Source organism: Cucurbita pepo, chromosome 20, assembly GCF_057944985.1.
Source record: "Cucurbita pepo subsp. pepo isolate OVF chromosome 20, ASM5794498v1, whole genome shotgun sequence".
Classification (NCBI taxonomy): domain Eukaryota; kingdom Viridiplantae; phylum Streptophyta; class Magnoliopsida; order Cucurbitales; family Cucurbitaceae; genus Cucurbita; species Cucurbita pepo.
The window spans coordinates 11077711-11101378 of NC_141817.1; the positions used below are offsets into that span (position 1 = coordinate 11077711).

Below are 23668 nucleotides of genomic sequence, written 5' to 3' on the forward strand. Positions count from 1 at the left end.
CGCGCGCTGACTGAGCTGCCCACGCGTGGTTCTTTGAGTGTGGTTCCATGAAAGCACATGGATTCCCTACTTCTCGCCCGTTTGATGCAGGTTGGTTAGTTTTTCGTCTCGATTTTAGTATTAATCTTATTTTTGTGTGAATTAGATTCCTCTGAGTTTTCTGGGATTTTTGGAGACTTTTTCCGCCAATAATTGCACTCTGGATGGCATGGGGTAGACTTGTAAGTAATCACATAGACTTTTAGAAAGTAATACTTGCAGGGACTAGTTGGATCTGCATTCATGCTAGTAAAACCGACTCGATGGCTAGTTTGGTATGATTTGTACCTAGGAGTATTGGACAATTGCACGAGTATTTGCTATGGTATCTGGGTATGGTTAATTGAACCTCGCAAGTTGAATTTTATCGTTTTATATTGCTTATACATTATCATGCTTGATTGGAGGGCGAGATTTTGTGTATTTGTGCTCTGGGTGCTTGATGGATGATATCGCCTCGTTGAGCATATGTTTGATTACTTGCATAGTTGATTATACATTAGCTCTAGGCGATTGAATGTTTGATTCTCCCTGTAGAGGACTAGCCGTAGAAATGACCTAAGACTAGTGTGCGTGAGTTAGTTTGGCTAGTATACGACCTAGGACATAATGCCTCCAGAAAATGAGTGTTACGGAATCGTGAGAGATGATCAGAAGGTGAGACCCCATGCTCCTAACAGATCCAGATTCGAGAATCGAAATCAAGTAACTTGGAGTTGTTGAAATTCATCAAGACCGCCAAATCACCCTAGAGACCTCGATGACCACCACGGCTACCTTGAAAGAATTGAAGGTACCTTGTACGCCAATAGCAGTCTATGCGGCGTCTGTGGAGCTTCCACTTTTCTTTCCACTCCAATTTGGTACTGTTGAGCTAAGCGTGAGGCTGGTTAGGGTTTGTATGACCTGAGTGAGAGAGTTTAGCTAGACTACCCTGCGTGGAGGATCTGAACTGTGAGAGAACATTGACCATGTAGGTAACCGACAGAGTTGGTACATACAAGGGGTAACGCCCCCGAACTTTGGCGACCCCATACCTGTGGGATGGGTTCGCCAGCTACCCTCCATGGATGACGAGCAGACACTCACCATGTTATCCCCACTTGCTTGTGAGAGTGATCTTGAGGTAGCACCTCAACTCTAGACACCAGCTACCGCTGCAAAGACTAAATAATTACTTAAGACTGTGCACAACAAGAACGACATGCTTAGATCCTAGTGATAGTTCATGGTCACCTGCTACGCAAAAGATGCAATGAGAGCCTACAAATAGGTTGCTTACAGAATATATTTAAGTCCATGATGGTGCTGGTTGAGACGAGGGGTGCTCAGGAGCTCACTAATCAAGACTCAAAATTGATTTAACATATTAGATGTTTTATCGTAATATATTTAAATTCCCACCCATTTTCAAAAAATTATTTATAATTTAAATCCTTGTATTAATTGTAATGCTTATTTGCACATAAATGCCCAAATTGACCCAATCCGAGATCAAATTTGTAGTTCAGGTTGGGTTAGGTTAAATAGATTACCGAATTGGATTGAGTTTAATTTTCTAGGGGTCGAGTAGGTTAGATCGAGTTCAGGTTCAATATGCTTAAGGCTTATTTGACCCAATCCGAGCTCAAACTTGTAGTTGTATCAATATGGGCATCACTCACGTAGTTAGATACATTTATCTTTTTACAATAAATTATAATAATAAAATAATAAATTGTAAATTTAATATTTTATCTATCAACAAATTTCACAAGTTTCTAATATTTAATTTTATAAGAAGAAATTAGAGATTTTATTGTAAAAAAAAAAAAGAAATAAATAAGAAATTTGACGTAACATCAATGAGATTCGAAGCACTACCACTACTCAATCTTGGTGCGTTAAATACACGCAGTCCAGTTGGCGTGGAGGGCTGGAATGTGTCGGGCGTGAAGTTATGCGAAAAGCGCGTGGACATCTCACATCCTGTTAGCGCGTCGCCTTACAACTTCATCTCTTCATTTCACTATTTTTTTTTAATCAAACGATACAAACTAAATTATTAAAAATTTGTAAATCATTAATATCAATGACGAATCGTATGATAATTACAATGACTAGATTAATACTTCATTTAAAGAAATATTCGTTATTTCGAAAAATATTAAAAAAATATCTTTAAAATTTTAAAATATTCATTAATAAATATTCTTTAAACTTTTATTACAATTTCAAAAATACTTTAAATTTTTCAAAATTTTTGAAAATAAAATTTCAAAAATAATATTAAATTTGAAGATTACCCATGAGGTAGAAAAATTGTTTTCCGTTCATATATTAAAAGTAATAATTTTTTTTTATTTTCTTAAAAAAGATTAAGTGTGTTAATATTATTTTTAAAATTTTACAGATATTTTTATTAACGATAAGAGTATTTAAGAAATAAAATATTAATTATTTTAATTATTTTTATTTTTTCTAATATTATTAACTATTATTACCATTTATATATATCACTGTCACGTTAATTTTATATTATATAGAGGAGAATCTGTGTACAAAATCTTCCCCTAATAAATTTATTAAAATTTTGACGCTTTCTCTCTCTCTCTCTGAATTCATTCATCTAAGCTTTTAACGTCCCATCACCAAAACGCTCTCCTTTCTCCCATTCCAACCCCCAATTTTGTTCAACTAAATAATAATAATAATAAGAATAATAATTCCTTTTCTTTTTCAATAAATAAAAATAAATAATTCCACCACAAAAATAACACACTCGACCTTTCCCGTGAATTATTATTATTTTTATTATTAAAAAATATATATTTTCATTTTTCCCATCTCTTCTCTCTAAAAATTTCCATGATTTTCCCCAAAACACAAAGCCTCATGGATCCGGTGTCTAAACCCGGTGGTGGGTCGTCGGAGGGATCATCCGCCGGAGCCTCGGCTGCTGCGACTACTCCGGCTCCGGCTCCGGCGAGCCGGTATGAATCTCAGAAGCGAAGGGATTGGAACACGTTCTTGCAGTATTTGAAGAACCACAAGCCGCCACTGGGTTTAGCGCGTTGCAGTGGCGCTCACGTCATTGAATTCTTGAAGTATTTGGACCAGTTCGGGAAGACTAAGGTACATGCCTCGGGCTGCCCTTATTTCGGCCACCCGAACCCACCTGCCCCTTGCCCCTGCCCGCTCAAGCAAGCCTGGGGCAGCCTCGACGCCTTGATCGGCCGCCTCAGAGCCGCCTACGAGGAGAACGGCGGCCGCCCCGAATCAAACCCATTTGCCGCACGCGCCGTCAGGATTTTTCTCCGTGAGGTTCGGGAAGCTCAAGCCAAAGCCAGAGGGATTCCCTACGAGAAAAAAAAGCGGAAACGACACGCCGCCTCCGCCCTTGCTCCCACCGCTCCTATTCTGTCGGTGCCTCCAGAGACCCATGTTGTTTTGGCCGGTGAGGATCATCAGCCGGAAACATCTGATCCAAGTGGTGCTCCTCCGCCGTCGACAACCGCCGCTTCCACCGCCGTATAGTCTCTTCTGCTCATTTTTTTAATAATATTTTCCTTCAAATAGTATCTCATCATCGTCATCATAATCTCCTCTAATTGTGATTATGAGTTTTAATTAATGATATAATATAATATATCGATCCTTAATCACTCAAAAACCCTATTATTATTTTCAAATAAATTTATCTCTTTTTATATATTATCTTGTTTATATACTCTGACAAGTTTTGCAGTTTCAGGTGCCCCTTTTATTTTCTTGAATCTCAACTTTGACCCCAAATATTACACACATTTACAATTTCGAGCACAACATTATTATTATTATTATTATTATTTGAGTTTGTCTTTACTATTTAAGTAAACCACGACCCAAGCCAAGAGTGAAAACGACATGTCGCCAAACGTGTGTGTGTATATATATATATATAAAATGGGGGAAGAGGTAGTGGCCATCCCGTTACAGTCAAAGCCATCTTGAAAATTCAAATTTTATTAATTTAAAAATGGATTCCAGCGAAATGATATGATTTGGTATTTTAGTGTTCTAAGTTTCTCGTGGAAAACATCTTTTCATCATCGTTCTTCTCTGTCCCTGTCTTTATTCATGGATGTCAACATATATATATATATGTATATTTGTTTTTGCACTTTCTTTCGATGAACGAAGAACTGGGTCGGGTTTTGATGTAGAGAGAGAGAGAGAGAGCTTTTTCGATCAAAAGTTTGGATTTTTGCGTTACCCTTTAAATGAATTTTGTTTAAACCCTAATGGGTCACTGAAGATATGTAAATCTCTCACTGTGAGGCTGACGGCTATACGTAACGGGTTAAAGTAGACAATATCTGCTAGTAGTGGGTTTGGGCGGTTACACAAAATTATGTTAAGACCCTCCATAAGACTTGGAATTTCTTTATTTGAGATTTAAGGATTCTATTGGCGTGGCTAAGTTAAGACCATGGCTCTGCTACCATGTTAGAAATCACGACCCTCCATAATGGTATGATATTATTGTCTACTTTGAGCATAAGCTCGATTTTGCCAAAAGGTCTCGTACCAATCGAGATAGTGTTTCTTACTTATAAACCCATGAACTTACTCTTAGTTACCCAATGTGGTACTACTTTAACACATACTTCAGTTATTAAGTAACTTTTCAAAGTCATAATTATTCGAAAAAGTAAGCAACGAGAAATGTAAGTTACGAGCGTTTATATGACTGGATGACCCAAAGTGTCCCACTAACATAAACCATTACCATATACCCTTGTTAGGGTTATAAGGAGATTGTGCATAAATAATACACTAACAATCTTTTTCAAACTCATCCTTGGTCTTAGTCGACCTTCAAGACGATACGAATGATACCCATCACAATATGACTATCAGTTATATGATAGCAAGCGAACAAGCGGTGAGTCGAGGTGGGTCGGGGGCGGAAAACACACGGATGTGATTAGAAATTCAAAAGGAAAACAATGTGAGAGAGGTTTGGTGGACATTTATTGGCATTAGATGTGATGTCACCCTAGAGGGCCTTCACTTGGATGATGGGTATGAGTACTCACTACTCACTACTCACTACTCACTAGTCTTGTCTTTCTACAGCACTTGTTTTACTTGCAAAGAATATTTGCTTTTGGTTTACCCACATGAATTAATTAATATACCTTTGTTGATGAACACTGAAGAACATCATTTTTTTATGTAACAAAAAGGACGGTTGAAAGAGTAAGTACTGAATCTAACCGTTTATGTATTGTCCACCATGCATTTTGGGGCCATCACTTTATCCATCTCTACCATCTTTTCTATTGATTCGACGACATTTGTGGCGGCGCTCACGGCGGTGGGTACGGTGGTGTTTGGTGGGTAGTGGTGGTCGCTCATCTTTAAATAGGTCTGCCTGTCTGCCCTACTTTTGCTGAAGGGGTGTGCAGTGTTATTGGGTAGAGACATAATCTTTGTCTTTCTCTGTTCAATGGGTTTTTAAAGATTTTCTTATCCAATTGCTATCGAAGATAAATAAATGAATATATATATATATATATATATATATATATATATATATATATATATATATATATATATATATATATATATATATATCTTAAATGTATCCATATGAATGATTTAAAAATGCTTGTATTTGTAACGGCCCAGATCCACCGCTAGCAGATATTGTTCTCTTTGGGCTTTCCCTTTCGGGCTACCTTCAAGGCTTTAAAACGCGTTGGCTAGGGGAAGGTTTTCACACTCTTATAAATGATGTTTTGTTCTCCTCCCCAACCAATGTGAGGACATTACAATTCACCCCTTTCAGGGCCCAGCGTCCTCGCGGGCACTCTTTCCTTCCTCCAATAGATGTAGGACCCTCGGTTTCTAAGATATGGGTTTTTATTGCCTGCGGGTGTAAGTAGGAATGTACTAATTTCTGATCTCATCCCATGCTAATCATGTATGGATTATCTCTCAAGGACTCTTGATTCTTTTATTTTAGTTTTTTAATTTTCTGATATCTAATTTTAGTTTATGAAATTTTTATTGTTATTTTTTCCTTTAAAAGAAAATTAAATTTAAAATAAATAAATTAAAATATAATGAAATCTAAAGTACAAAAATGATATTTAATTTATATTTAAACTATAATAAATAAATTATATTAAATTTAATTTCATAAAAAGTCAATCTAAAAATAATCAAAATGGTTTAGACATATACCATTGGTCTAAAAGGTCAAAGGATCAAATCTCCAACATTACGTGTTGTCCTCAATTAGCTTACTAGTATGATCAAGACAATTTTTCAAACAAAAATATTGATGCAATTAAGTTTATCATAACATATTTATTCGATCATACATAACGTTATTTCCTCGTCGATAAGATATATATATGATCCTAACTAATTAAACTGCAATTACCTGTATAAATAACTTAGGATCTGATAATAAAATCTTGAAACTAAACCACTTCATTTTATTTTTAAGTGAAATCTGGGGCATAGAAGGCTGACATAATCAAACCTTGACATTTCGGTTAACAACGACATTCAGACACTTTTATATAAGGTCGGTCTCCTTCGTCACACCGATAGGACTCGACTAGGTGACTGAAAAGAGAACTTACAGATGGCATATGATGATCATATTCAGGAAATATATCCGTTCTTTTTAAGATCCTCAACGGCGTCCTTGAGGATTTGTTCCATTGGGATGAATTCCAGCCCCAGCTTCATCAACTTCTTACCTCCATCTTTTGTTCTCACCAAACCAGGTTGTGTATCTTTTATCGACCTGAAATAAGGGTACGACGCCTTAGAAAGTTGAGAGAGCTATGAAGATCTCAGAAACTTTTTTAGATTATAGGTCAAGAACCAAATTAAGATCTGTCTTCCTTTAGAAAATCAAACTGAACTTCCTTTCCTTTCAAGAAACAGGGTGCCCAGATTGGAGAACTAATACAAAAACGTCTCCAATCCAAGTTAATCTAGTAACTGATCCGATGAAAGAGAACTTATGAAGAGCATAGCAGCAAGAGGCCAGATTATGTATATGATAAAAAAAAAATAAAAATAGTGGTTGAGGATTGTTGAAAGGAGTAGTCGGAAGATTACGAGTTTATAAGTAAGGAACACTATCTCGTGGGAAATACGAGATCTAGGCGGTTTAGAATGAGTATCCACATATCCAAGACTACGGGACTTCATTCTACAGGTAATAGTTCGAGAACAAAGTATGGGCAAAGGAGGAATTTCCTTGCCTTGTCATGAACAACAATCAACTGACCTTGTTATTTACGAGACAACATAGCTGGGTTGGGTAGGATGGGAAGAAATGGAAATAGCATGCATTCCCCTTGCTGCCCAATCGAAAGGGCTAAAAGTCAGCCAAAAGAGCTCTACTAGTTTTCGCTTTCATTTTCTCTGCATTCTGTATTCTCTATTAATTACATACTTGAAGTCATCAATATAAACCTTCTAACGAATATTCTAGTTTGCATTTTCTCTGTCCTGTTCTTTGTGTTCATCTAGATCGAGTGTGTGTTGTTATGCGATCGTAACAGTACTTGGCAGACACTTTTCACTAATTAAGTAGTTGTGGATAAGATCACATGAATTCCCTTACCTGGGCACCTCATACTGAGGGAAGAGTTCAGCAACCTTGGCAGCATAGTCCGAGTAACCAGCTATGGCCTCAGCACAAAAGTGTCTTCCTGTTGCTGCTTTGTTTTCATACACCAAAATATGTGCTAATGCAACATCTTTAAAATGCACAACTCCGATAAAGACGTCCTCAAATGTCTCATTGCACCCTGCCGAAGAACAGAAAAGCCAGTGAGAAACTTCACAATTGACGAATTGTTATATGATTTTTCTCGATGGAAAACGGAAACCTTCAAGATACACACAGATTTAGGAAGCCATCAAACAAGCTAAGAGTGATTTTAAAGTTGGATGAGAAAGAAAATTGTGAGTTTATTTCCAACTAAACTGTTCAACAACTACCCTGCTGCAAATCAATTTCTTCATATACTGGAATTTTTAGCTGCAATTTGTTAAAGTCGAAATTGAACTGCAAGTCTGCAATTTGAAGAGAGTATTCTATAAATCAAGAGAGAAATTACCCTTGAGAAGTTTTAAAAGCATTTGCATGCTAGCATTAATTCTGGGAGGAAACACAGGGCCCATCACTGTGCCTGGATTAATCACCACCACATCCAATCCTTTCTCCTTGGCAAAATCCCAAGTAGCCTTTTCTGCTAGAGTTTTCGAAACTGAATACCACAGCTGCAAGAAGATGAAAAAAAAATCCAAATATAGAAGGGAAATTGGAAAATCTGGCTACATTTTCAAATCCCAACTATTAAGCAATCACCAGCGAACTCCGTCTCGTGGACTTTGGTTGACAAATAGATTCAAGAAATTCATAGAAAATGTCATGAAACTACGAGCTTCAGATTGATTGGGGGAAAAGTGAACATGCACTATCAATACGAGCTTCAGATCGTTAGTTTTCAAGCCGGAGTAAAGATTCAAAGCATGTAAAGCACTCACCCCCTTTTGCTTGCAGTAATCAATATCTGTCCAGCATTCTTCATTTATTACAACATTCTCTGGCCAGTTCGGGTTCGGAATCATGGAGGAAATAGAAGAAGTTACCACTACGCGTTGTACCCCAGCCTCCTTAGCCGCCGTCAGGACATTGATGGTTCCTTTGATAGCTGGATCCAGTAAATCCCTCTACACATATAATCCGAGTGTAATTTTCTACAAACTATGACCTCAAAGCATAAAATAGAACTTGCATTTCTAGTGCTCGTGAGATAATATCGCACCTCAGGATCTTCTACAGGGTCAACAATGCAGGGAGACGCAACGTGGAAGACGCCGGAGCAACCAGAGACGGCGGCGGCAATGGAGTCATAATCGAGGAGGTCAATTTGGAAGAGACGAAGACGAGCATCCGCTCCTTCTAAAGCCTCCAGATGCTTCGTTTCGTTCTCATCCTCTGCATTTTTCGATCAAACATCCAAACCATCCTTTCGTTAACATGCGGAAATCAGATACAAATGATAAGCAGCAACCGGAAGTTTTAACCGCAAATATTGAAGAAAATGAACAGAAAGGCGGAGAAAGAAAGGGATGAAAATGGGAGTGTTACTGAGATTTTGGACGGTGGCGTGAACGGAGTAGCCGCGGAGGAGGAGGAGGTGAACGAGCCAGGATCCAATACAGCCACTGCCGCCGGTGACGCAGACGAGTTCGGGTTTCTCGGTGGTCGACGACATCTCTGGATTGAAAAGAATTTGGCGTTGCCCTTCACTTCACTTCTTGTCGTCACAGTTGATTTGAAGAGAGAGTGATTTCGGGAAGGACGGATATATGATTTACTCAGCTCGGGTAATCAATGGTGACCATACAAACAAAATTCCACACAGTGGGACCCACTTCAAGGATTTTCCCTTTTTTGTCTTTTTTTTAATTATAAATTTGTTAATTTATAAAATTTATATCTTATTTTAAAATTTTATTTTTTTTTAGTTTATTTACTGGAATTACTTCGGACATTATATGCTCACTAGCTTCGATTTGGTTCGATTCTAAACCACATTTTATTTAAAAAATAATAATAATAAGTGATCCGATGAAAAATTTTATTAAAAGATATAATATTCATTTTTTAAAATTTAAAAATTTAAAGCATATATTCTTTTGGAATCTTAATTTGACAAATATTTTAAAATACTTTTAGCCCACGTGCCATTTACTCGGTAACCCATAAAGTTTGTTTATTTAAAAAATAATATTCGTATGACGAATATTAAATATCTATCTAGGAGAATTAACGTACATATTCGAACATATTAAATATATTTGTTTATTAAAAAAAATTGTGGATAAAAACTAAAAATTAAATAGTTACATATAAAATATAAAATAATTTAATATTTATTAAATACTTTTAATTAATTATATATATATATATATATATTGTATAATATAGGTATGTTTTACAACTTTTAGTGATGAATATTTTAAATAATTAATAAAATATAAGCGAACAAATTGATGTTTAGTGTTATATTAATTAATTGATTAATTTAAATAAAAATTACATTAAACGTTAAATAAAAGTACAATGCTTAATTAAACAATTTTATTTAATTACAACAAAGAATTAAACGAGTATAAATTAATTAGTACACCAATAATTAATAATAGAACTTTATATTAATTAGTACGCACAACCAGCACAACCTGCCTTTGGGCCATCTGAAATTCAGACAACATAATGTTAATTAAGCCAGCGTTGAACTAATCTCCCAATAATCTTCAACAATCCTCCCTTCCCCTCAAACAAAATACACCATAGAGTCTCGCCTGAGGCCACCCATATTCAAACAAAGTACACTATAGAGTCTCCTCTGAAGCCACCTATAGAACCCTCAAACAGCGGCTCGACTCCTTTTCTGGAGCCCTCAAACAAAACACACCCTTTATTCGATACTTGAGGATTCTATAGATATGACTAAGTTAAGGGTATGACTCTGATACTATGTTAAGAACCACAGACATCCATAATGGTATGATATTGTCCACTTTGAAGATAAAGCTCTCATATCTCTACTTTTGGTTTCTTCAAAATATCTCACATCAATAAAGATGATATTCCTTACTTTTCACCCTATAATCTTTGCTGCATATGTCACTCCATGTAAATTTTTGTTAGCCAGCTCCTTTTGTTGGGTGTTTACTCTCGATCACTTCTTTGAGGTTAACCCATTAAGGATTTGACTTACCAAAATAACCTCTTCTATTTATAACCAAATCATACCAATAGACCCTTATCAATCCATCTCCCTTAGGATGCAGTGTTCTCTGGCACACCGCCTGGTATCTAGCCGCCTGGTATCTAGCTCTGATACTATTTGTAACAATCGAAGCCCACCGCTAGCATATATTGTCTCTATTGGGCTTTTCATTTTGGGTTTTCTCTCAAAGTTTTTAAAACGCTTTTGCTAGGAGGAGATTTCTACACCCTTATAAAGAATGTTTCGTTCTTCTCTTCAACTGATGTGTGATCTCACATTTGATTGACGCATAAGGTAAATATTTGGATACAAGGGTGAGAAGGCCTACCTTTAGCTGATATTGAACCGCCAGTTACACAACCAGCGACTGCTCTATTGGTTATATCATGTTTATCTCGAGCCTATACAGATGGATGAAGAATTAGATGCCATAAAATCACAGGCCCGGAATGAGAGGGGAAAAAACGATCATGTGCACAAGACACGAAATCGATACCTTTTCTACAACACATTCTGCTGCAAACGCTTTTCAGAACCCCAACTACGCCGTGCCATCTCGTCTTGCATGAATGGATTGTCCAATGCACCCAAAAATAACCCAGGAATAATCCAAGCCCACACCTGCAAATATTTCAGAACAAACGTGACCAATGGTCTATAGGTATAGGTAAAGATCTCGTATGTTGAGAGGGAGTCTCACATTGGCTAATTTAGAGGATAATCATGAGTTACATCTCCATTGGTTGAGGCCTTTTGGAGAAGCCTAAACAAAGACACGAGAGCTTATGCCTAAAATGGACAATATCACATCATTTTAGAGGTCCGAAATTCCTAAATTCATAGTCAAAGAAAAAAAGTAATGTAATAATTGTTAGATTGAATGGCACAATGACTTATATGGGTCACGACCTCATGTATTTATAGATGTGTATAATGAAGATTACATTCCAAATCTATGATTTGATAACAAACCCTTCCAATCATAGATTTGGTAACAAACCCTTCCCATCATAGATTTGGTAACAAACCCTTCCCATCATAGATTTGGTAACAACTCGTAAATCTTAGATTATTTTAGTATATACAGTTATGATCTATTTTAGGTTTAACACCCCCCTCAATCTGGACGATGTACTACTAAGTTCAGATTGCGCCTAAAATAGCTAAAAGAAGGAGCTGGCAGTGGCTTTGTCATGATATCGGCGAGTTGATCCTTGGAAGATATGAGTCGAACATCAAGCTGACGAGTCGATACTCGTTCACGAACGAAGTGATAATCAACCTCAACATGCTTCGTCCGTAGATGAAAGATTGGATTGGCGGATAGGTAGGTGGCACCAATGTTGTCACACCATAGGCTAGGCGCTCGCGCTTGCGAGATCCCGAGCTCACGCAAGAGGACTTGGATCCAAATTAATTCGGCAGTGGCATCAGCAACCGCCTTATATTCAGCTTCCGTACTAGAACGAGAAACTGTCGATTGTTTCCTCGAACTCCAAGAGATAAGATTGCCACCAAAGAAGATCACATAGCCTCCAGTGCTTCGACGATCATCAGGATTCCCAGCCCAATCAGCATCTGAAAAGGCACTCAACAAATCAGTGCTGGACTTTGTAAGACACAAACCCATATCAATAGTGTCATGTAGATAACGGAGAATTCGTTTGACTGCCGCCCAATGTATAGAAGTCGGAGAGGACATGAACTGACACACTCTGTTGACACAAAAGGATATATATCAGGACGTGTCAGAGACAAATATTGGAGAGCACCAACGACACTTTGATAGCGAGTAGTATCCTCAGGTGAGAGCTTTTCACCACCATTCAATAACAACTTCTCACTGGGAAGCATAGGTGTGGGCACACCTTTGGAGGTGAGCATATTGGTTCTGGCTAATAAATCTCGAATGTATTTATGTTGTGTCAGAATAAGTCCACTGGAAGTATGGCGGACCTCAATCCCAAGAAAATAACTCAAAATACCAAGATCCTTGAAGGCAAAATCATCCTGAAGTTGTGTAAGAAGTTTCTTAGTAGCCGTAGAAGATGAGCTGATGATAATAATGTCATCAACGTAGATGAGGATATACATCTGAATGCCCGTTTTGTTAAAAATGAAAAGAGAGACATCAGCCTTTGAAGGTGTAAAATCCAGCTGTAATAGTTTGGAGCTAAGGCGAGAAAACCAGGCACGCGGAGCTTGTTTAAGGCCATAAAGCGACTTATCCAGCTTGCAGAGATAACCAGGGTGTTGAGAATCCACAAATCCAGGGGGTTGCTTCATATAAACATCTTCATTAAGCAAGCCATGAAGAAAAGCATTTTGAATATCAATCTGCCGAATAGCCCAACCACGAGAAATAGCAAGAGATAATAAGAGTCGAATGGTAGTGGGCTTAACAACTAGACTAAAGGTATCATCATAATCAATGCCATACTGCTGTTTAAAACGTTTAGCAACCAGGCGTGCTTTGTAGCGATCAATAGAGCCATCTGGCTTTTGCTTGAGTTTGAAAACCCATTTGCAATCAATAATGTTAAGACCAGCACGAGGAGGAACTAAGTGCCATGTCTTATTTTTTTGAAGTGCCTGAAATTCATCATTCATTGCCTGACACCAGAGGGGATGCTCCATAGCAGTAATATGTGAAGTAGGTTCAGAGGCAGAAGACCGAGCTACAAGATATGTTACTGTTCCATCTGTACGCACCTTGGGTTTCTTGATATTGTGTTTCAATCGAGTACCATACGGATGAGTAGTAGGTGCAGGATCCACATTTGAGGGGACGGCCGTATCAGCCGTTGCGAGGGGAGCAACCGATGCTACAGCAGTTGGTTGACCAGCGGCCGAGGATTCGACCGGGCATTGTGCAATATCATCTGCTGGCGGAGGAGCCGAGGCCTCAATCATTGGCGAAACAACCAACGCTGATTTGCATGGCAGCGAAGCGGAGGATTGTTGCGGCAATTCCGAAGCTGATGTAGACACCAAATTTTCTGCATCCAAAGAGTTAGTAGGCCCAGGCATATGCATGTGATCATTCTCCAAATTAGTACTGCTATTACCCAAATGCAAGGTGCACAAATCAGGGGCATTATGCGTCGACTGCATGGTTGGGGAAGAATTAGGTGGGGCTCTCTTGAATGGAAAAACATTTTCATCAAATATGACATCTCTAGACATATAGACACGACCAGAATCGGTGTCAAGACACTTATACCCTTTATGTGAAGAACTGTAGCCTAGAAAGACACATTCCTTTGATCGAAAAGAGAGCTTTTGTTTGTTATAAGGACGAAGATGAGGCCAACAAGCACACCCAAAATTTTTTAATAAGGAGTAATTTGGTGGGGTATGAAAAAGAAGCTCTAAGGGGCATTTTTTTATCGATGACACGAGTAGGAAGACGATTGATGAGATATGTGGCTGTAAGAAACGCGTCGTCCCAAAATTTAATAGGTACATGAGCATGAGCTAGAAGGGCTAGGCCAGTTTCAACAATATGACGGTGCTTGCGTTCAGCAGACCCATTTTGTTGATGTGTGTGAGGGCACGAAACACGATGACCAATTCCAAGGGAACGAAAAAATGTGTTATGAATTTTCTGATATTCCCCACCCCAATAAGATTGGACCCACTTGATTTTAGTATCTAGGAGACGCTCAACATGAGCTTGGAATTGCAAAAATATACGAGGAGCTTCTGTACGATCATGCATCAAATAGATCCACGAAAATTTACTGAAATCATCAATGAAACTAATATAATATTTAAAACCCCCAACAGATGGAGGTGCAGGGCCCCAAACATCCGAAAAAATAAGTTCCAAAGGTGACGAAGACCTATGGGAAGAACTAGTATATAGTAAATGATGACTCTTTGCTAACTGACACGCATTACAAACGGACAAAGATGACTCACTAGCACACGAAATATTATTTAGACGCAAAATGGATTTTACTACTTGAGATGAAGGATGTCCAAGACGTGCATGCCATTGGGCGTGAGTAGTAGATCTACTCACCAAGGCGTGCTTGAGATTATCGACATCGGATGACTTAATAGGATAAAGACCAGATTCACACCTCCCATTTAGGAGACTTTTCCTCGACTGTCGATCCTTTATAGAAAAATGCCAAGGATGGAATTCAAAAAATATGTCATTATCACGAGAAAATTTATGAACGGAAAGAAGATGTTTAGAAATTTCAGGCACATGCAAAATATTACGCAACGCAAGAGGACGAGTAGCAGTATTAATTAGAGAATGACCAGTATGCAAAACACGCAAACCTGCTCCATTGCCGACTTGAACTTGTTCACCTCCATGATAACGTTCACGCACAGCGAGACGATCCAGGTCACTGGTGATATGGTCCGTAGCGCCTGTGTCGCTGTACCAATTTGGGTCAATCTTGTAAGAGGAAGTAGTCGCCAGTGCCGTAGGAGGAGCAGAAGAAGGTCCATCTTGATAGGACTCATCCATCCTATGCCAGCAGCGTATAGCAGTATGCCCCACTTTGCCGCAGATCTGGCAGGAAGGACGAGCAGAAGGGCCACGACGATCACCAGCAGGACGAGAGGGTGCATAACCTTGAGAACGACCACGACCACGATCCCTACGCCCACGATTCTTCTGCTGACCACCACGACTAGCATAATTGGTAGAAGATCCAAGATTTAACTGAAGTTCAGCACGACCAATATAATTGGCCGAAGATCCCGGATTTAACTGAAGTTCAACCTGGTGTTGTAGTTGGCGAGCTTCATACGTCATTAAATGTGCAAACACATCATCAAGCATGAGGGCTTCACTCTTGGTAGTCATTGAGGTGACGAAGGGATCATAGTCTGGGCCAAGACCAGCGAGAAGATACGCGATCACATCATCATCCTGCAAGGCAGAGCCGGCGGCGTTCAGCTCGGTGGCTAGCCCTTTGATCTTGCAAAAATAATTTGCAGCAGATTGATCTCATTTCTTGGACGTGGCGAGCTCAACACGAATCTGAGTAGTGCGAGCATGAGTTGACGATGAAAACATCCACTGCAGGGTATCCCACGCCTCCTTGGACGTAGTAGCGACAACCACATCATGAAGAATCTCCTCAGACATGGAGGAGAGAAGGCCGCTAAGGACTTGTTGATCCTGATCATACCACTGATTATAGGCTGGATTAGAGACCAGCTCAGCACCAGCAGCAGTTGAGGAAGGGACCAGCTTGCCAGGTGCAACATTGGTGCCATCGAGGTAGCCCATAAGCTTCGTACTCCGTAGGTAGGGGAGGAGCTAGGCACGCCATATGATGAAGTTGTTTTTGGTTAGACGAATTGTGACAACATGGTGTAGAGGGATTGGGCCAAAAGTCGCCATGGTAGTTGAGACGGTGTTGGAGATGGTGGATGGAGAGGAGGAAGACGACATGGTAGACATTTAAAAAATAAACCTTTTCTCTGATACCATGTTAGATTGAATGACACACTGACCTATATGGGTCACGACCTCATGTATTTATAGATGTGTATAATGAAGATTACCCTTCAAATCATAGATTTGGTAACAAACCCTTCAAATCATAGATGATTTGGTAACAAACCCTTCAAATCATAGATGATTTGGTAACAAATCATAGATGATTTGGTAACAAACCCTTCAAATCATAGATGATTTGGTAACAAACCCTTCAAATCATAGATGATTTGGTAACAAACCCTTCAAATCATAGATGATTTGGTAACAACTAGTAAATCTTAGATTATTTTAGTATATACAGTTATGATCTATTTTAGGTTTAACAATAATAACTCAAAAATGATCAAGGCAGCATACACAACCTCTACATAGTAGAGTAGCAATGTTTACCTGAGAAAGATTTGTGAGTGTATAAACATATGTTGTGTTTTTTCCTCGCATGGTTTTGTGTTAAGAATGAGAAATAAAAATAGAATTGAGATAGAAAGTATGATCTAATGTTTACCACGTTTTAACACGTTTTATATATACTCCCTAACTAATTAGGCCTCACACCAATGGAGAGGGAGTATTGTTCGATTATAAATCCATGCCAATGTGTGAATTTCATCATCAACCCTCTCATTCTAAAACTAAGATAGATCACGATCACTGTTGTATTCGATCAAAACAACGAAGATATGTTTGGCCGATGGCGAGAGAAGCTAGAGCAGAGTATATGAGTAAGAACGCGGGGAAGAATTTACAAAAAGGAACAAGAAAATTGTATTTAAAGGAAACAGAACAAGAAATAGAAAGAAACTGGCTGACCTACCCATGACTCCACTAACAACACTGCGAACTGCACAGTTGTTCCAAATATCTTGGCCGCGAATCTCTTCGACTGTGGGGATCTTTATAGCCTCAGTTGGAGGCTTCTCCGAGTCGTCGGAGCTGGCTGGATCGAGCGACGATCTATCTCCGGAACCGGAAGCCATTAAAGTGGAGAGGGAAGTAATGCGAAAGGAGAAAAGCTAGAACAGCGGGAAATCTGAGCAGAGGGAAACCGGAGAACGCTAAAGGCCTACCCTAAAAGCCCAGCGGGTCTGGTGTTGGGTCCCGCCCTTTTCGTTTTAAACGGGTCAATCACTATATATCTATATACATATATATATATATATATATATATATATATATATATATATATATATTGCATGTTGACCTCCCTTCTCGTAAGCTACTGGAGAGGGTCGAGCGCTCATAAGAGCAAAGCTCATTTTTCTTTCAAGGTAACGGGTTCATAAACAAGGGTTAGCCTATCAACGATCTGGTTCCTTCATGAGCGAAGTTCAAAATTAATAAAGGTTCATAGAACGAGTTCACGATTTGTACGATATCATACCTTCTTGTTCATTACGACTTGAGTCAGCTGCACGGCCCTCGGCTATGTTTCCTTGTGTATCAATTCATTATTGACTAAATGAGCAATGCTGGCTTATGTCCATGCTCGCTGCAATGATGGACCTGATTAAGCTATTGATGAGTGAAGAGAGAGTAAAGACATATTTGATTGGACGTAGACAAATACAGATAGAGAGTGTGCAATGAGGGATATAAATCACTAGGTAGCCTGTCACTAAATCGGCTACAGGGAAAGGACAACATTTTTCTTATTCCGAGCAGTGGTACCAGGGTGACGAGCTTGAGGATCATATGTTTGTATCTCGAAAATTAATTTATTTAGTCGTAGGTTTTTATGGGTTTAATTTTTCCTCAAATTTAGAGAAAAAAATGAAAAACATGTAATTTAACCATTAAAATTTTTAAAAATTGAATGCGAAAATAAAATGAAATATTAGGATTTTGGTTTAATTGTTTATTAAATTATTGAAATGAATTTGTTGTATCCATTAAACTGGGCCGGCCCAAGTCAATGGAATGGAAACTTTATCTTCAAGTCGCGTAGGTTCTATACGGTCACATAAATGATTCAACCCTAATACCAAGTCCTCTATAACGTCTCTCTCTCTCTCTCTCTCTCGAGTTAGCCCTAAAAAAAGCTAATGTCTGGGATGTACGATCAAGGAGGAGACGCTGCTCCTCCGTCTTACGGTGCCCCTGGGGGTGGTGGGGGATACGGTGGTGGTGGTGGTTATGGTGGAAAAGGTGGTGACGGTGGATATGGAGGCGGAGGCCGGGGAGGCGGCGGCGGTAGAGGCTTTGGTGGACGAGGTGGCGGCGGAGGTGGAGGCTACGGTGGTCGAGGTATGTACTTCTCTTGTGTTCTTAGATTTTTTTTTTTTTTTTTAGTCGTTTAGTGACAAGAATCTGTGGGTGAAATGAAGTTTCTTGGTAAGAAAAAACCTAGGAATTATTTATACTTTATTTATAAGTCTGATCGGAAGACTTTCTTTTAACTGTTTGTTCGACATGTTTTAGTTTTTTGAATTGATTTGTAAAGCTTTATTTTTGCTCTTAGATGGGTGTGACTTGTACTTGGTACTGAAATTTTCAGCGATCGGATCTAATTGTGAAACTAATAGTGAATTGTTTTTGTTTTCCCCTAAAAAGTTGCAAGCTCTTCCACGCCTCAATTTCTTTGTCTGCGTTTTGATGCGATATAGGTGGCAGTGGCGGAGGGGGTTATCAAGGAGGAGATCGCGGAGGGCGAGGCAGTGGACGTGGTGGCGGAGGTGGTCGTGGCGGAAGCGGCAGAGATGGTGATTGGGTCTGCCCTAATCCTGGGTATGGCTTGTCCTTTCTTCGTTTATTATTGACTTCTTTTGTTCTAGTTTATTTTCATGGGTACACTGAACGGCTCCCATTCTTAAATGCAGAAATTTTAGACATTTACGTACGGAACTTGTCTTATGTTTGTTTTCTACAAGTTTATAGTTAAAACTATGTTTTTGTGTTTTTTTTTTGCCATATAGCTGCGGGAATTTGAACTTTGCTAGGAGAGTGGAGTGTAATAAGTGTGGTGCACCCTCACCTGGGGGTGCTAGCGGTGGTGGTGGTGGTGGTGGTGGTTTTAATAGAGGTGGAGCTGATGGTGGTTATAATAGAGGTGGAGGTGATGGGGGTTACAGTGGTAATCGTAATGGCAGGGGTGGTAGTTTCCATGGTGGTCGAAGTGGAACTCATGATGGAGGCCGAAATGAAGGAGGGAACAGAGGTGGTAACTCGTACGGTGGTCACCAGGGAGGAGAAGATAGTGGTTACAGTCAGGTTCCCCCTTCCTCGGCACCCTCATCTGGTGGCCTTGCTGGCTCTTATCCACCATCTTACCATGGTGGAAGTGCAGATTACGGGACTGATGCAGTTCCTCCTCCTGCAAGCTACAGTGGAACTACATACCCTCCAACTTATGGTGGTCCATCTGGTGGCTATGGTGGTGATAGTCTAGGTGATGGGCGGAGTTCTGCCGGTCGGGGTGGACCATCAGCTGGATATGACGGCGGCTACAATGCAGGTGGTAGAGGTGGCTATAATTCTGGTGGTAGAGGAGGAGGAAGCTATAATACTGGTGGTGGTGGAGGTGGCGGTTATGGAAGTACACCGGCAGCAGAGCCAGCGCAAGTTAAACAGTGCGATGATAATTGTGATGATTCGTGTGATAACTCTAGAATCTATGTTTCTAATTTGCCAACAGATGTGACAATTGATGAATTGAGAGAACTATTTGGTGGAATTGGTCAAGTAAGTAAGCTGCTATTCAGTTCTATTCTGTTGCTTTTGGTATTCTATCTTTATGGAAAAGTGTCGGTACCATGTGATTGTTAATTCTATATTAGACAATGTATAAACTTTCAAAATATATTTCCATGTCTAGAAAGTTACTTTTGGTTATGTGGCAATTGTTTGTGATAGATATTCTGTCTTCTTTAAAACGTGTCACGATATGTGGCATTCCTAATGGTTATTTCATTTTTTAAAAAAATAATGGGTATACATTCATCTATTTTCTAAATGAGTTGTCTTTTCATGTTTAGAAGTTATGTTTTGACTTCTGATTGAGACAAGTGTTAATGATGTAGGAAGGTCTTGTAGGTCTAGCATACTCTTATTGGATATAAAGTGGTTTTGGTTTCTCGAAGTGCTGAAGGATCGTTTTTCAGCGTTGCCTTTTGCATTTGGCATCAGATAATTAACTGTTTAACTGAAGCATTTTTTTGCATTTTTAATTTGAAGATTGGAAGAATTAAGCAGAAGAGGGGCTACAAGGATCAGTGGCCTTGGAACATTAAAATATATACAGATGAGATGGGAAATAACAAAGGCGATGCATGTGTATCATATGAAGATCCCCAAGCAGCGCATTCTGCTGGCGGTTTCTATAACAGTAACTACTGTGTTCCTATAGTATTACAGAAACAATAATAGCTATTATGGTTTTAATTTTAGTTTGAACTTTTCTATGTATCATTTTTGGATGATCTTGTTTTTTTATTCTCAGATTATGATTTGAGAGGCTATAACATCAGTGTTGCAATGGCTGAGAAGTCTGCACCGAGGGCTCCACCTACATACAACCATGGGTACTTGCTTTGCCATTATTCTTTCAAAACAAATAAACAAGTCCAAGTAAAGTTAACGCATGCATATATCCTGAAATTTGTACTGCACTAGTTCTTGCTTGTTTTTTTTTGCTGATAAGCCTGAGAAATTGGCAAATGTAATTACCAGTAAGAGCTAAGAGGATTTTTGTTTCTCATTTCTGCAACTGTTACTCTGCCTTAGCTTTCTTCTTCATACGCATATACTACACAGGCAGAAAAAGATCTTGTTGGCAGAATCAGGATATAACAAGATGCAGTTTTGGCTAAAATGAGATACTGTTTGATATTCCCAAGTTCATGCTATCTAGGAATTCTGTTTTTTTTCCCTTGTGAATTCTCAATAATTAATAAGGGCTTGATATCTCAAGGATGATCCTATCAATGATGCACTTTGTTTTGATTTTTTTCTCTGAAACCCAAGCATATTTAAAACTTAGGCTTTGAATTAAATTAGCCTGTCATTTTTTGTGTTTAGGATGAATTATTTGATTCTGTTCTTTCAAAATTCTTTTTGTGATTGTGTCATTTCTTCCATAAATTCCAACTGGGCTAATTTTTTTTTAGTAGGTTACCATTTCCTTGTTCTTGAGTGTGAGGTGAGGGTAGATACAAAAAAGAAGCCTGAGAAATCAAAGTAACCTTCATGCCCAATTATACTAAAGAGCTCCAATCCAGAAGAATCATACTGAGTTGGTAACTACAAATAATTTTATTAACAAATGCCCACAAGGATGAGTTAAACCTAATAAAAAACAAAAAGGTCCTCCAAAGATTGTGCGAAATAGCCCATAAAAAAGCCAAAAAAACAAGACTGCCAAAGAACCCTTCCTTATCACGAAAAGGAGGATTGAAAATCTCCTCTAACAACGTACAATTGATTATAGAAATACTTGTCTGTTACATTTAGAACATGTTTTTGTTTAGAATGCTACACATTCTTTAAATACTTCAATTGTCTGGATGTGCGTTCACTTATATTATTTGTATAATTATTATGCTTTAGAACTTATTTTGTACTTCAATTTCATGTACAGTGGTGGTGGTAGAGGCGGATATGGAGGTGGTGGGGATAGGCGCAGAGATAGCTATAGGGATGGAGCCTCTGGACCTGATAGACATCAGCATGGTGGAAATCGATCTCGTCCTTACTGAGAAATTCGGCATTGAGCATTTTATGTAATGGGAATTGTGATCTTAGTGTTTTAATTTTGTTCCATGGCTGGATTCTTGAATTGGAGACCAAAGAGGTAGGTTGTTCACTTTCTTGGGCAGGAGACCTCTTTGCTTGCTCCTTTTTATCTAATATAGTGTTACCTGGAGGATTATAATCATGCTCGGGCTTGAGATTAATGTAGTTGTGTGAATGTCTTTTTTATAGAGGCAGGCGGATAATCTCCAAACTGCTTGTTGCTAAGGTAGGTGTTGATGTTTCAGGTGAGTGCTTCTCTTTCCATAACCATTCTTAGAATTTTGCACGAGTGGCTCTGATGTATAAAGCTCCACCTGAGCTCAGATACATCTCTGTTGGCTCCTAATGCAAGCATATCTTAACCTATAGTCATCATTTCTGCATTCATATTTTAGTTACTAAATATTAACTTAACATAGTTTATTATTATTTATTTGTTAGGATGACTGTATAATCTGTCTGTCTTATTCCATAATTCGTCTTGCATGTGTTCAAGGCTGCTTGTGATATTTGACTTTTTCAAAAGAGAAACAGACTATCGTATCAACAAATAACTCGTAGGTTACAGTGTGGCAAGTTACATGTGTGAAGTAAAATGGTTAAGTGGGCCACCCGTAGAATTTTGGAAATATTTCATTTTTGGTTGGGACTGGGATTTTGCTGTTGGTGCAATAATGTCAACTCCAGATTTTCAAAAGACTCGTTATAGTTAAAGTGATAAGGCAAAACTAATGTCATGGATTGTGATGCCCTCGTGCTGCCATTCACATTCGGTCGATGAGTTAGGCTTCTTTGGAGCTCTGCCATGGAAATATTCAGCAATAACTTTGGGATTGTGTCATAGGAGTTGGATTGTGTTAGTAAAAAAAAAGTTCTGTATTTTTTTGTTTGTTTTATTATTTAGGATGGAGAGGTTGTTTCATTGTTGCATGGTTTATAACATTTTGCATAAGCTCGTTCGACGAGCAAAAGAATGGTAATTTTCTGTATGTTCATTATTTTCATACATCTCTTTTGGCTCCTGTTAAGTGGTTTATAGAAGAGAAAATCTGTAAGATAACGTTTGGAACTCGAGATTAGATTCTAACATCCCTCATCCCAACAGTTCAATAAAAGCTGTTTGAATTGTGAACTGGCTTTTTAGGCTACAAACCGCAATTTGTTGACTGAAATCGAGTTTTCAATTTATGGATTGATATGTACTATTCCTGAAAACATTGTGTACACGTATTCAAGGTGGGATTAGAACACTATTTTAAGTCGCAATATAACTAGACGCTTGTAAACATTTCAAAGATATTGATGAGTATTTTCTAGAATTTTAGATGAAATGGTGTGAAGATCTAAATTTGTATCATGGGTAACTGACACCAAAACGTTAGGGTAAAGAATGTTACGTATATAAAGCATTTGAAAGAATGTTACTTATATAAAGCATTTGAAGAATGGTATTTTAAGTCATCAATTTGAATTTTAAAATTGGAAAGTTGAAGCTATATTCAAAATATATTGGCTAGCAACATATATTTCATATATCTGTAAATTAAAATTTTTGATACTGATATCAACATCATTATTTTAATAATAAGATGTGAAGTATATAGCTAACCCAATAACGAAAGAT

General features: G+C 38.4%; 3 protein-coding genes, 1 long non-coding RNA gene and 1 other non-coding gene across 6 annotated transcripts; 2 read left to right on the plus strand and 3 right to left on the minus strand.

Annotated features, from left to right (window-relative positions):
- The first annotated feature begins 2860 nt into the window (after positions 1 to 2860).
- On the plus strand, positions 2861 to 3730 carry LOC111783383 (protein LIGHT-DEPENDENT SHORT HYPOCOTYLS 5). Its single transcript, XM_023664311.2, has one exon. It carries the CDS (start codon positions 2887 to 2889, stop codon positions 3553 to 3555), a length of 669 nt encoding a protein of 222 aa, XP_023520079.2. The 5' UTR covers positions 2861 to 2886; the 3' UTR covers positions 3556 to 3730.
- Positions 3731 to 6488: 2758 nt separating this feature from the next.
- LOC111783576 (NAD(P)-binding Rossmann-fold superfamily protein) lies at positions 6489 to 9379 on the minus strand. The gene is made up of 6 exons (XM_023664503.2): positions 9194 to 9379; positions 8868 to 9040; positions 8587 to 8772; positions 8157 to 8319; positions 7658 to 7844; positions 6489 to 6826 (listed from the first exon to the last, which is right to left on the minus strand). The coding sequence occupies exons 1-6, from the start codon at positions 9318 to 9320 to the stop codon at positions 6682 to 6684; spliced, it is 981 nt and encodes a 326-aa protein (XP_023520271.2). The 5' UTR covers positions 9321 to 9379; the 3' UTR covers positions 6489 to 6681.
- A 1608-nt stretch (positions 9380 to 10987) lies between these two features.
- LOC111783451 (uncharacterized) lies at positions 10988 to 17382 on the minus strand. Its single transcript, XR_002813377.2, has 3 exons — positions 17132 to 17382; positions 11341 to 11465; positions 10988 to 11245 (listed from the first exon to the last, which is right to left on the minus strand). It is a non-coding gene; the product is annotated as an uncharacterized LOC111783451 (long non-coding RNA).
- LOC147786554 (small nucleolar RNA Z247) lies at positions 15611 to 15750 on the minus strand. The gene has a single exon (XR_015414748.1). It is a non-coding gene; the product is annotated as a small nucleolar RNA Z247 (small nucleolar RNA).
- Positions 17383 to 18282: 900 nt separating the features above from the next.
- TAF15B (TBP-associated factor 15B) lies at positions 18283 to 23052 on the plus strand. 2 transcript variants are annotated; one of them, XR_002813267.2, is made up of 7 exons: positions 18283 to 18561; positions 18921 to 19041; positions 19230 to 19995; positions 20488 to 20638; positions 20753 to 20834; positions 21890 to 22102; positions 22234 to 23052. XR_002813267.2 is itself a non-coding variant. In XM_023663929.2 (6 exons), exons 1-6 carry the CDS (start codon positions 18360 to 18362, stop codon positions 22005 to 22007), a joined length of 1440 nt encoding a protein of 479 aa, XP_023519697.2. In that variant the 5' UTR covers positions 18283 to 18359; the 3' UTR covers positions 22008 to 22186. The 2 variants fall into 2 exon arrangements, 1 of the variants encoding a protein (XP_023519697.2); XM_023663929.2 differs by lacking the exon at positions 22234 to 23052 and having other exon boundaries at positions 21890 to 22186.
- Positions 23053 to 23668: the final 616 nt, after the last annotated feature.

Bases quoted from the DNA above. Each gene is read 5' to 3' on its own strand.
- LOC111783383 (XM_023664311.2), top strand. From the start codon at position 2,887: ATGATTTTCCCCAAAACACAAAGCCTCATGGATCCGGTGTCTAAACCC.
- LOC111783576 (XM_023664503.2), bottom strand. From the start codon at position 9,320: ATGTCGTCGACCACCGAGAAACCCGAACTCGTCTGCGTCACCGGCGGC. The intron at 8,773-8,867 runs GTGCGATATTAT...TTATATGTGTAG, and splicing joins ACCCTGTAGAAGATCCTGAG to AGGGATTTACTGGATCCAGC. The intron at 8,320-8,586 runs GTGAGTGCTTTA...ATCTTCTTGCAG, and splicing joins ATTACTGCAAGCAAAAGGGG to CTGTGGTATTCAGTTTCGAA.
- TAF15B (XM_023663929.2), top strand. From the start codon at position 18,360: ATGTCTGGGATGTACGATCAAGGAGGAGACGCTGCTCCTCCGTCTTAC. The intron at 19,042-19,229 runs GTATGGCTTGTC...TTTGCCATATAG, and splicing joins TGGGTCTGCCCTAATCCTGG to CTGCGGGAATTTGAACTTTG. The intron at 20,835-21,889 runs GTACTTGCTTTG...TTTCATGTACAG, and splicing joins CCACCTACATACAACCATGG to TGGTGGTGGTAGAGGCGGAT.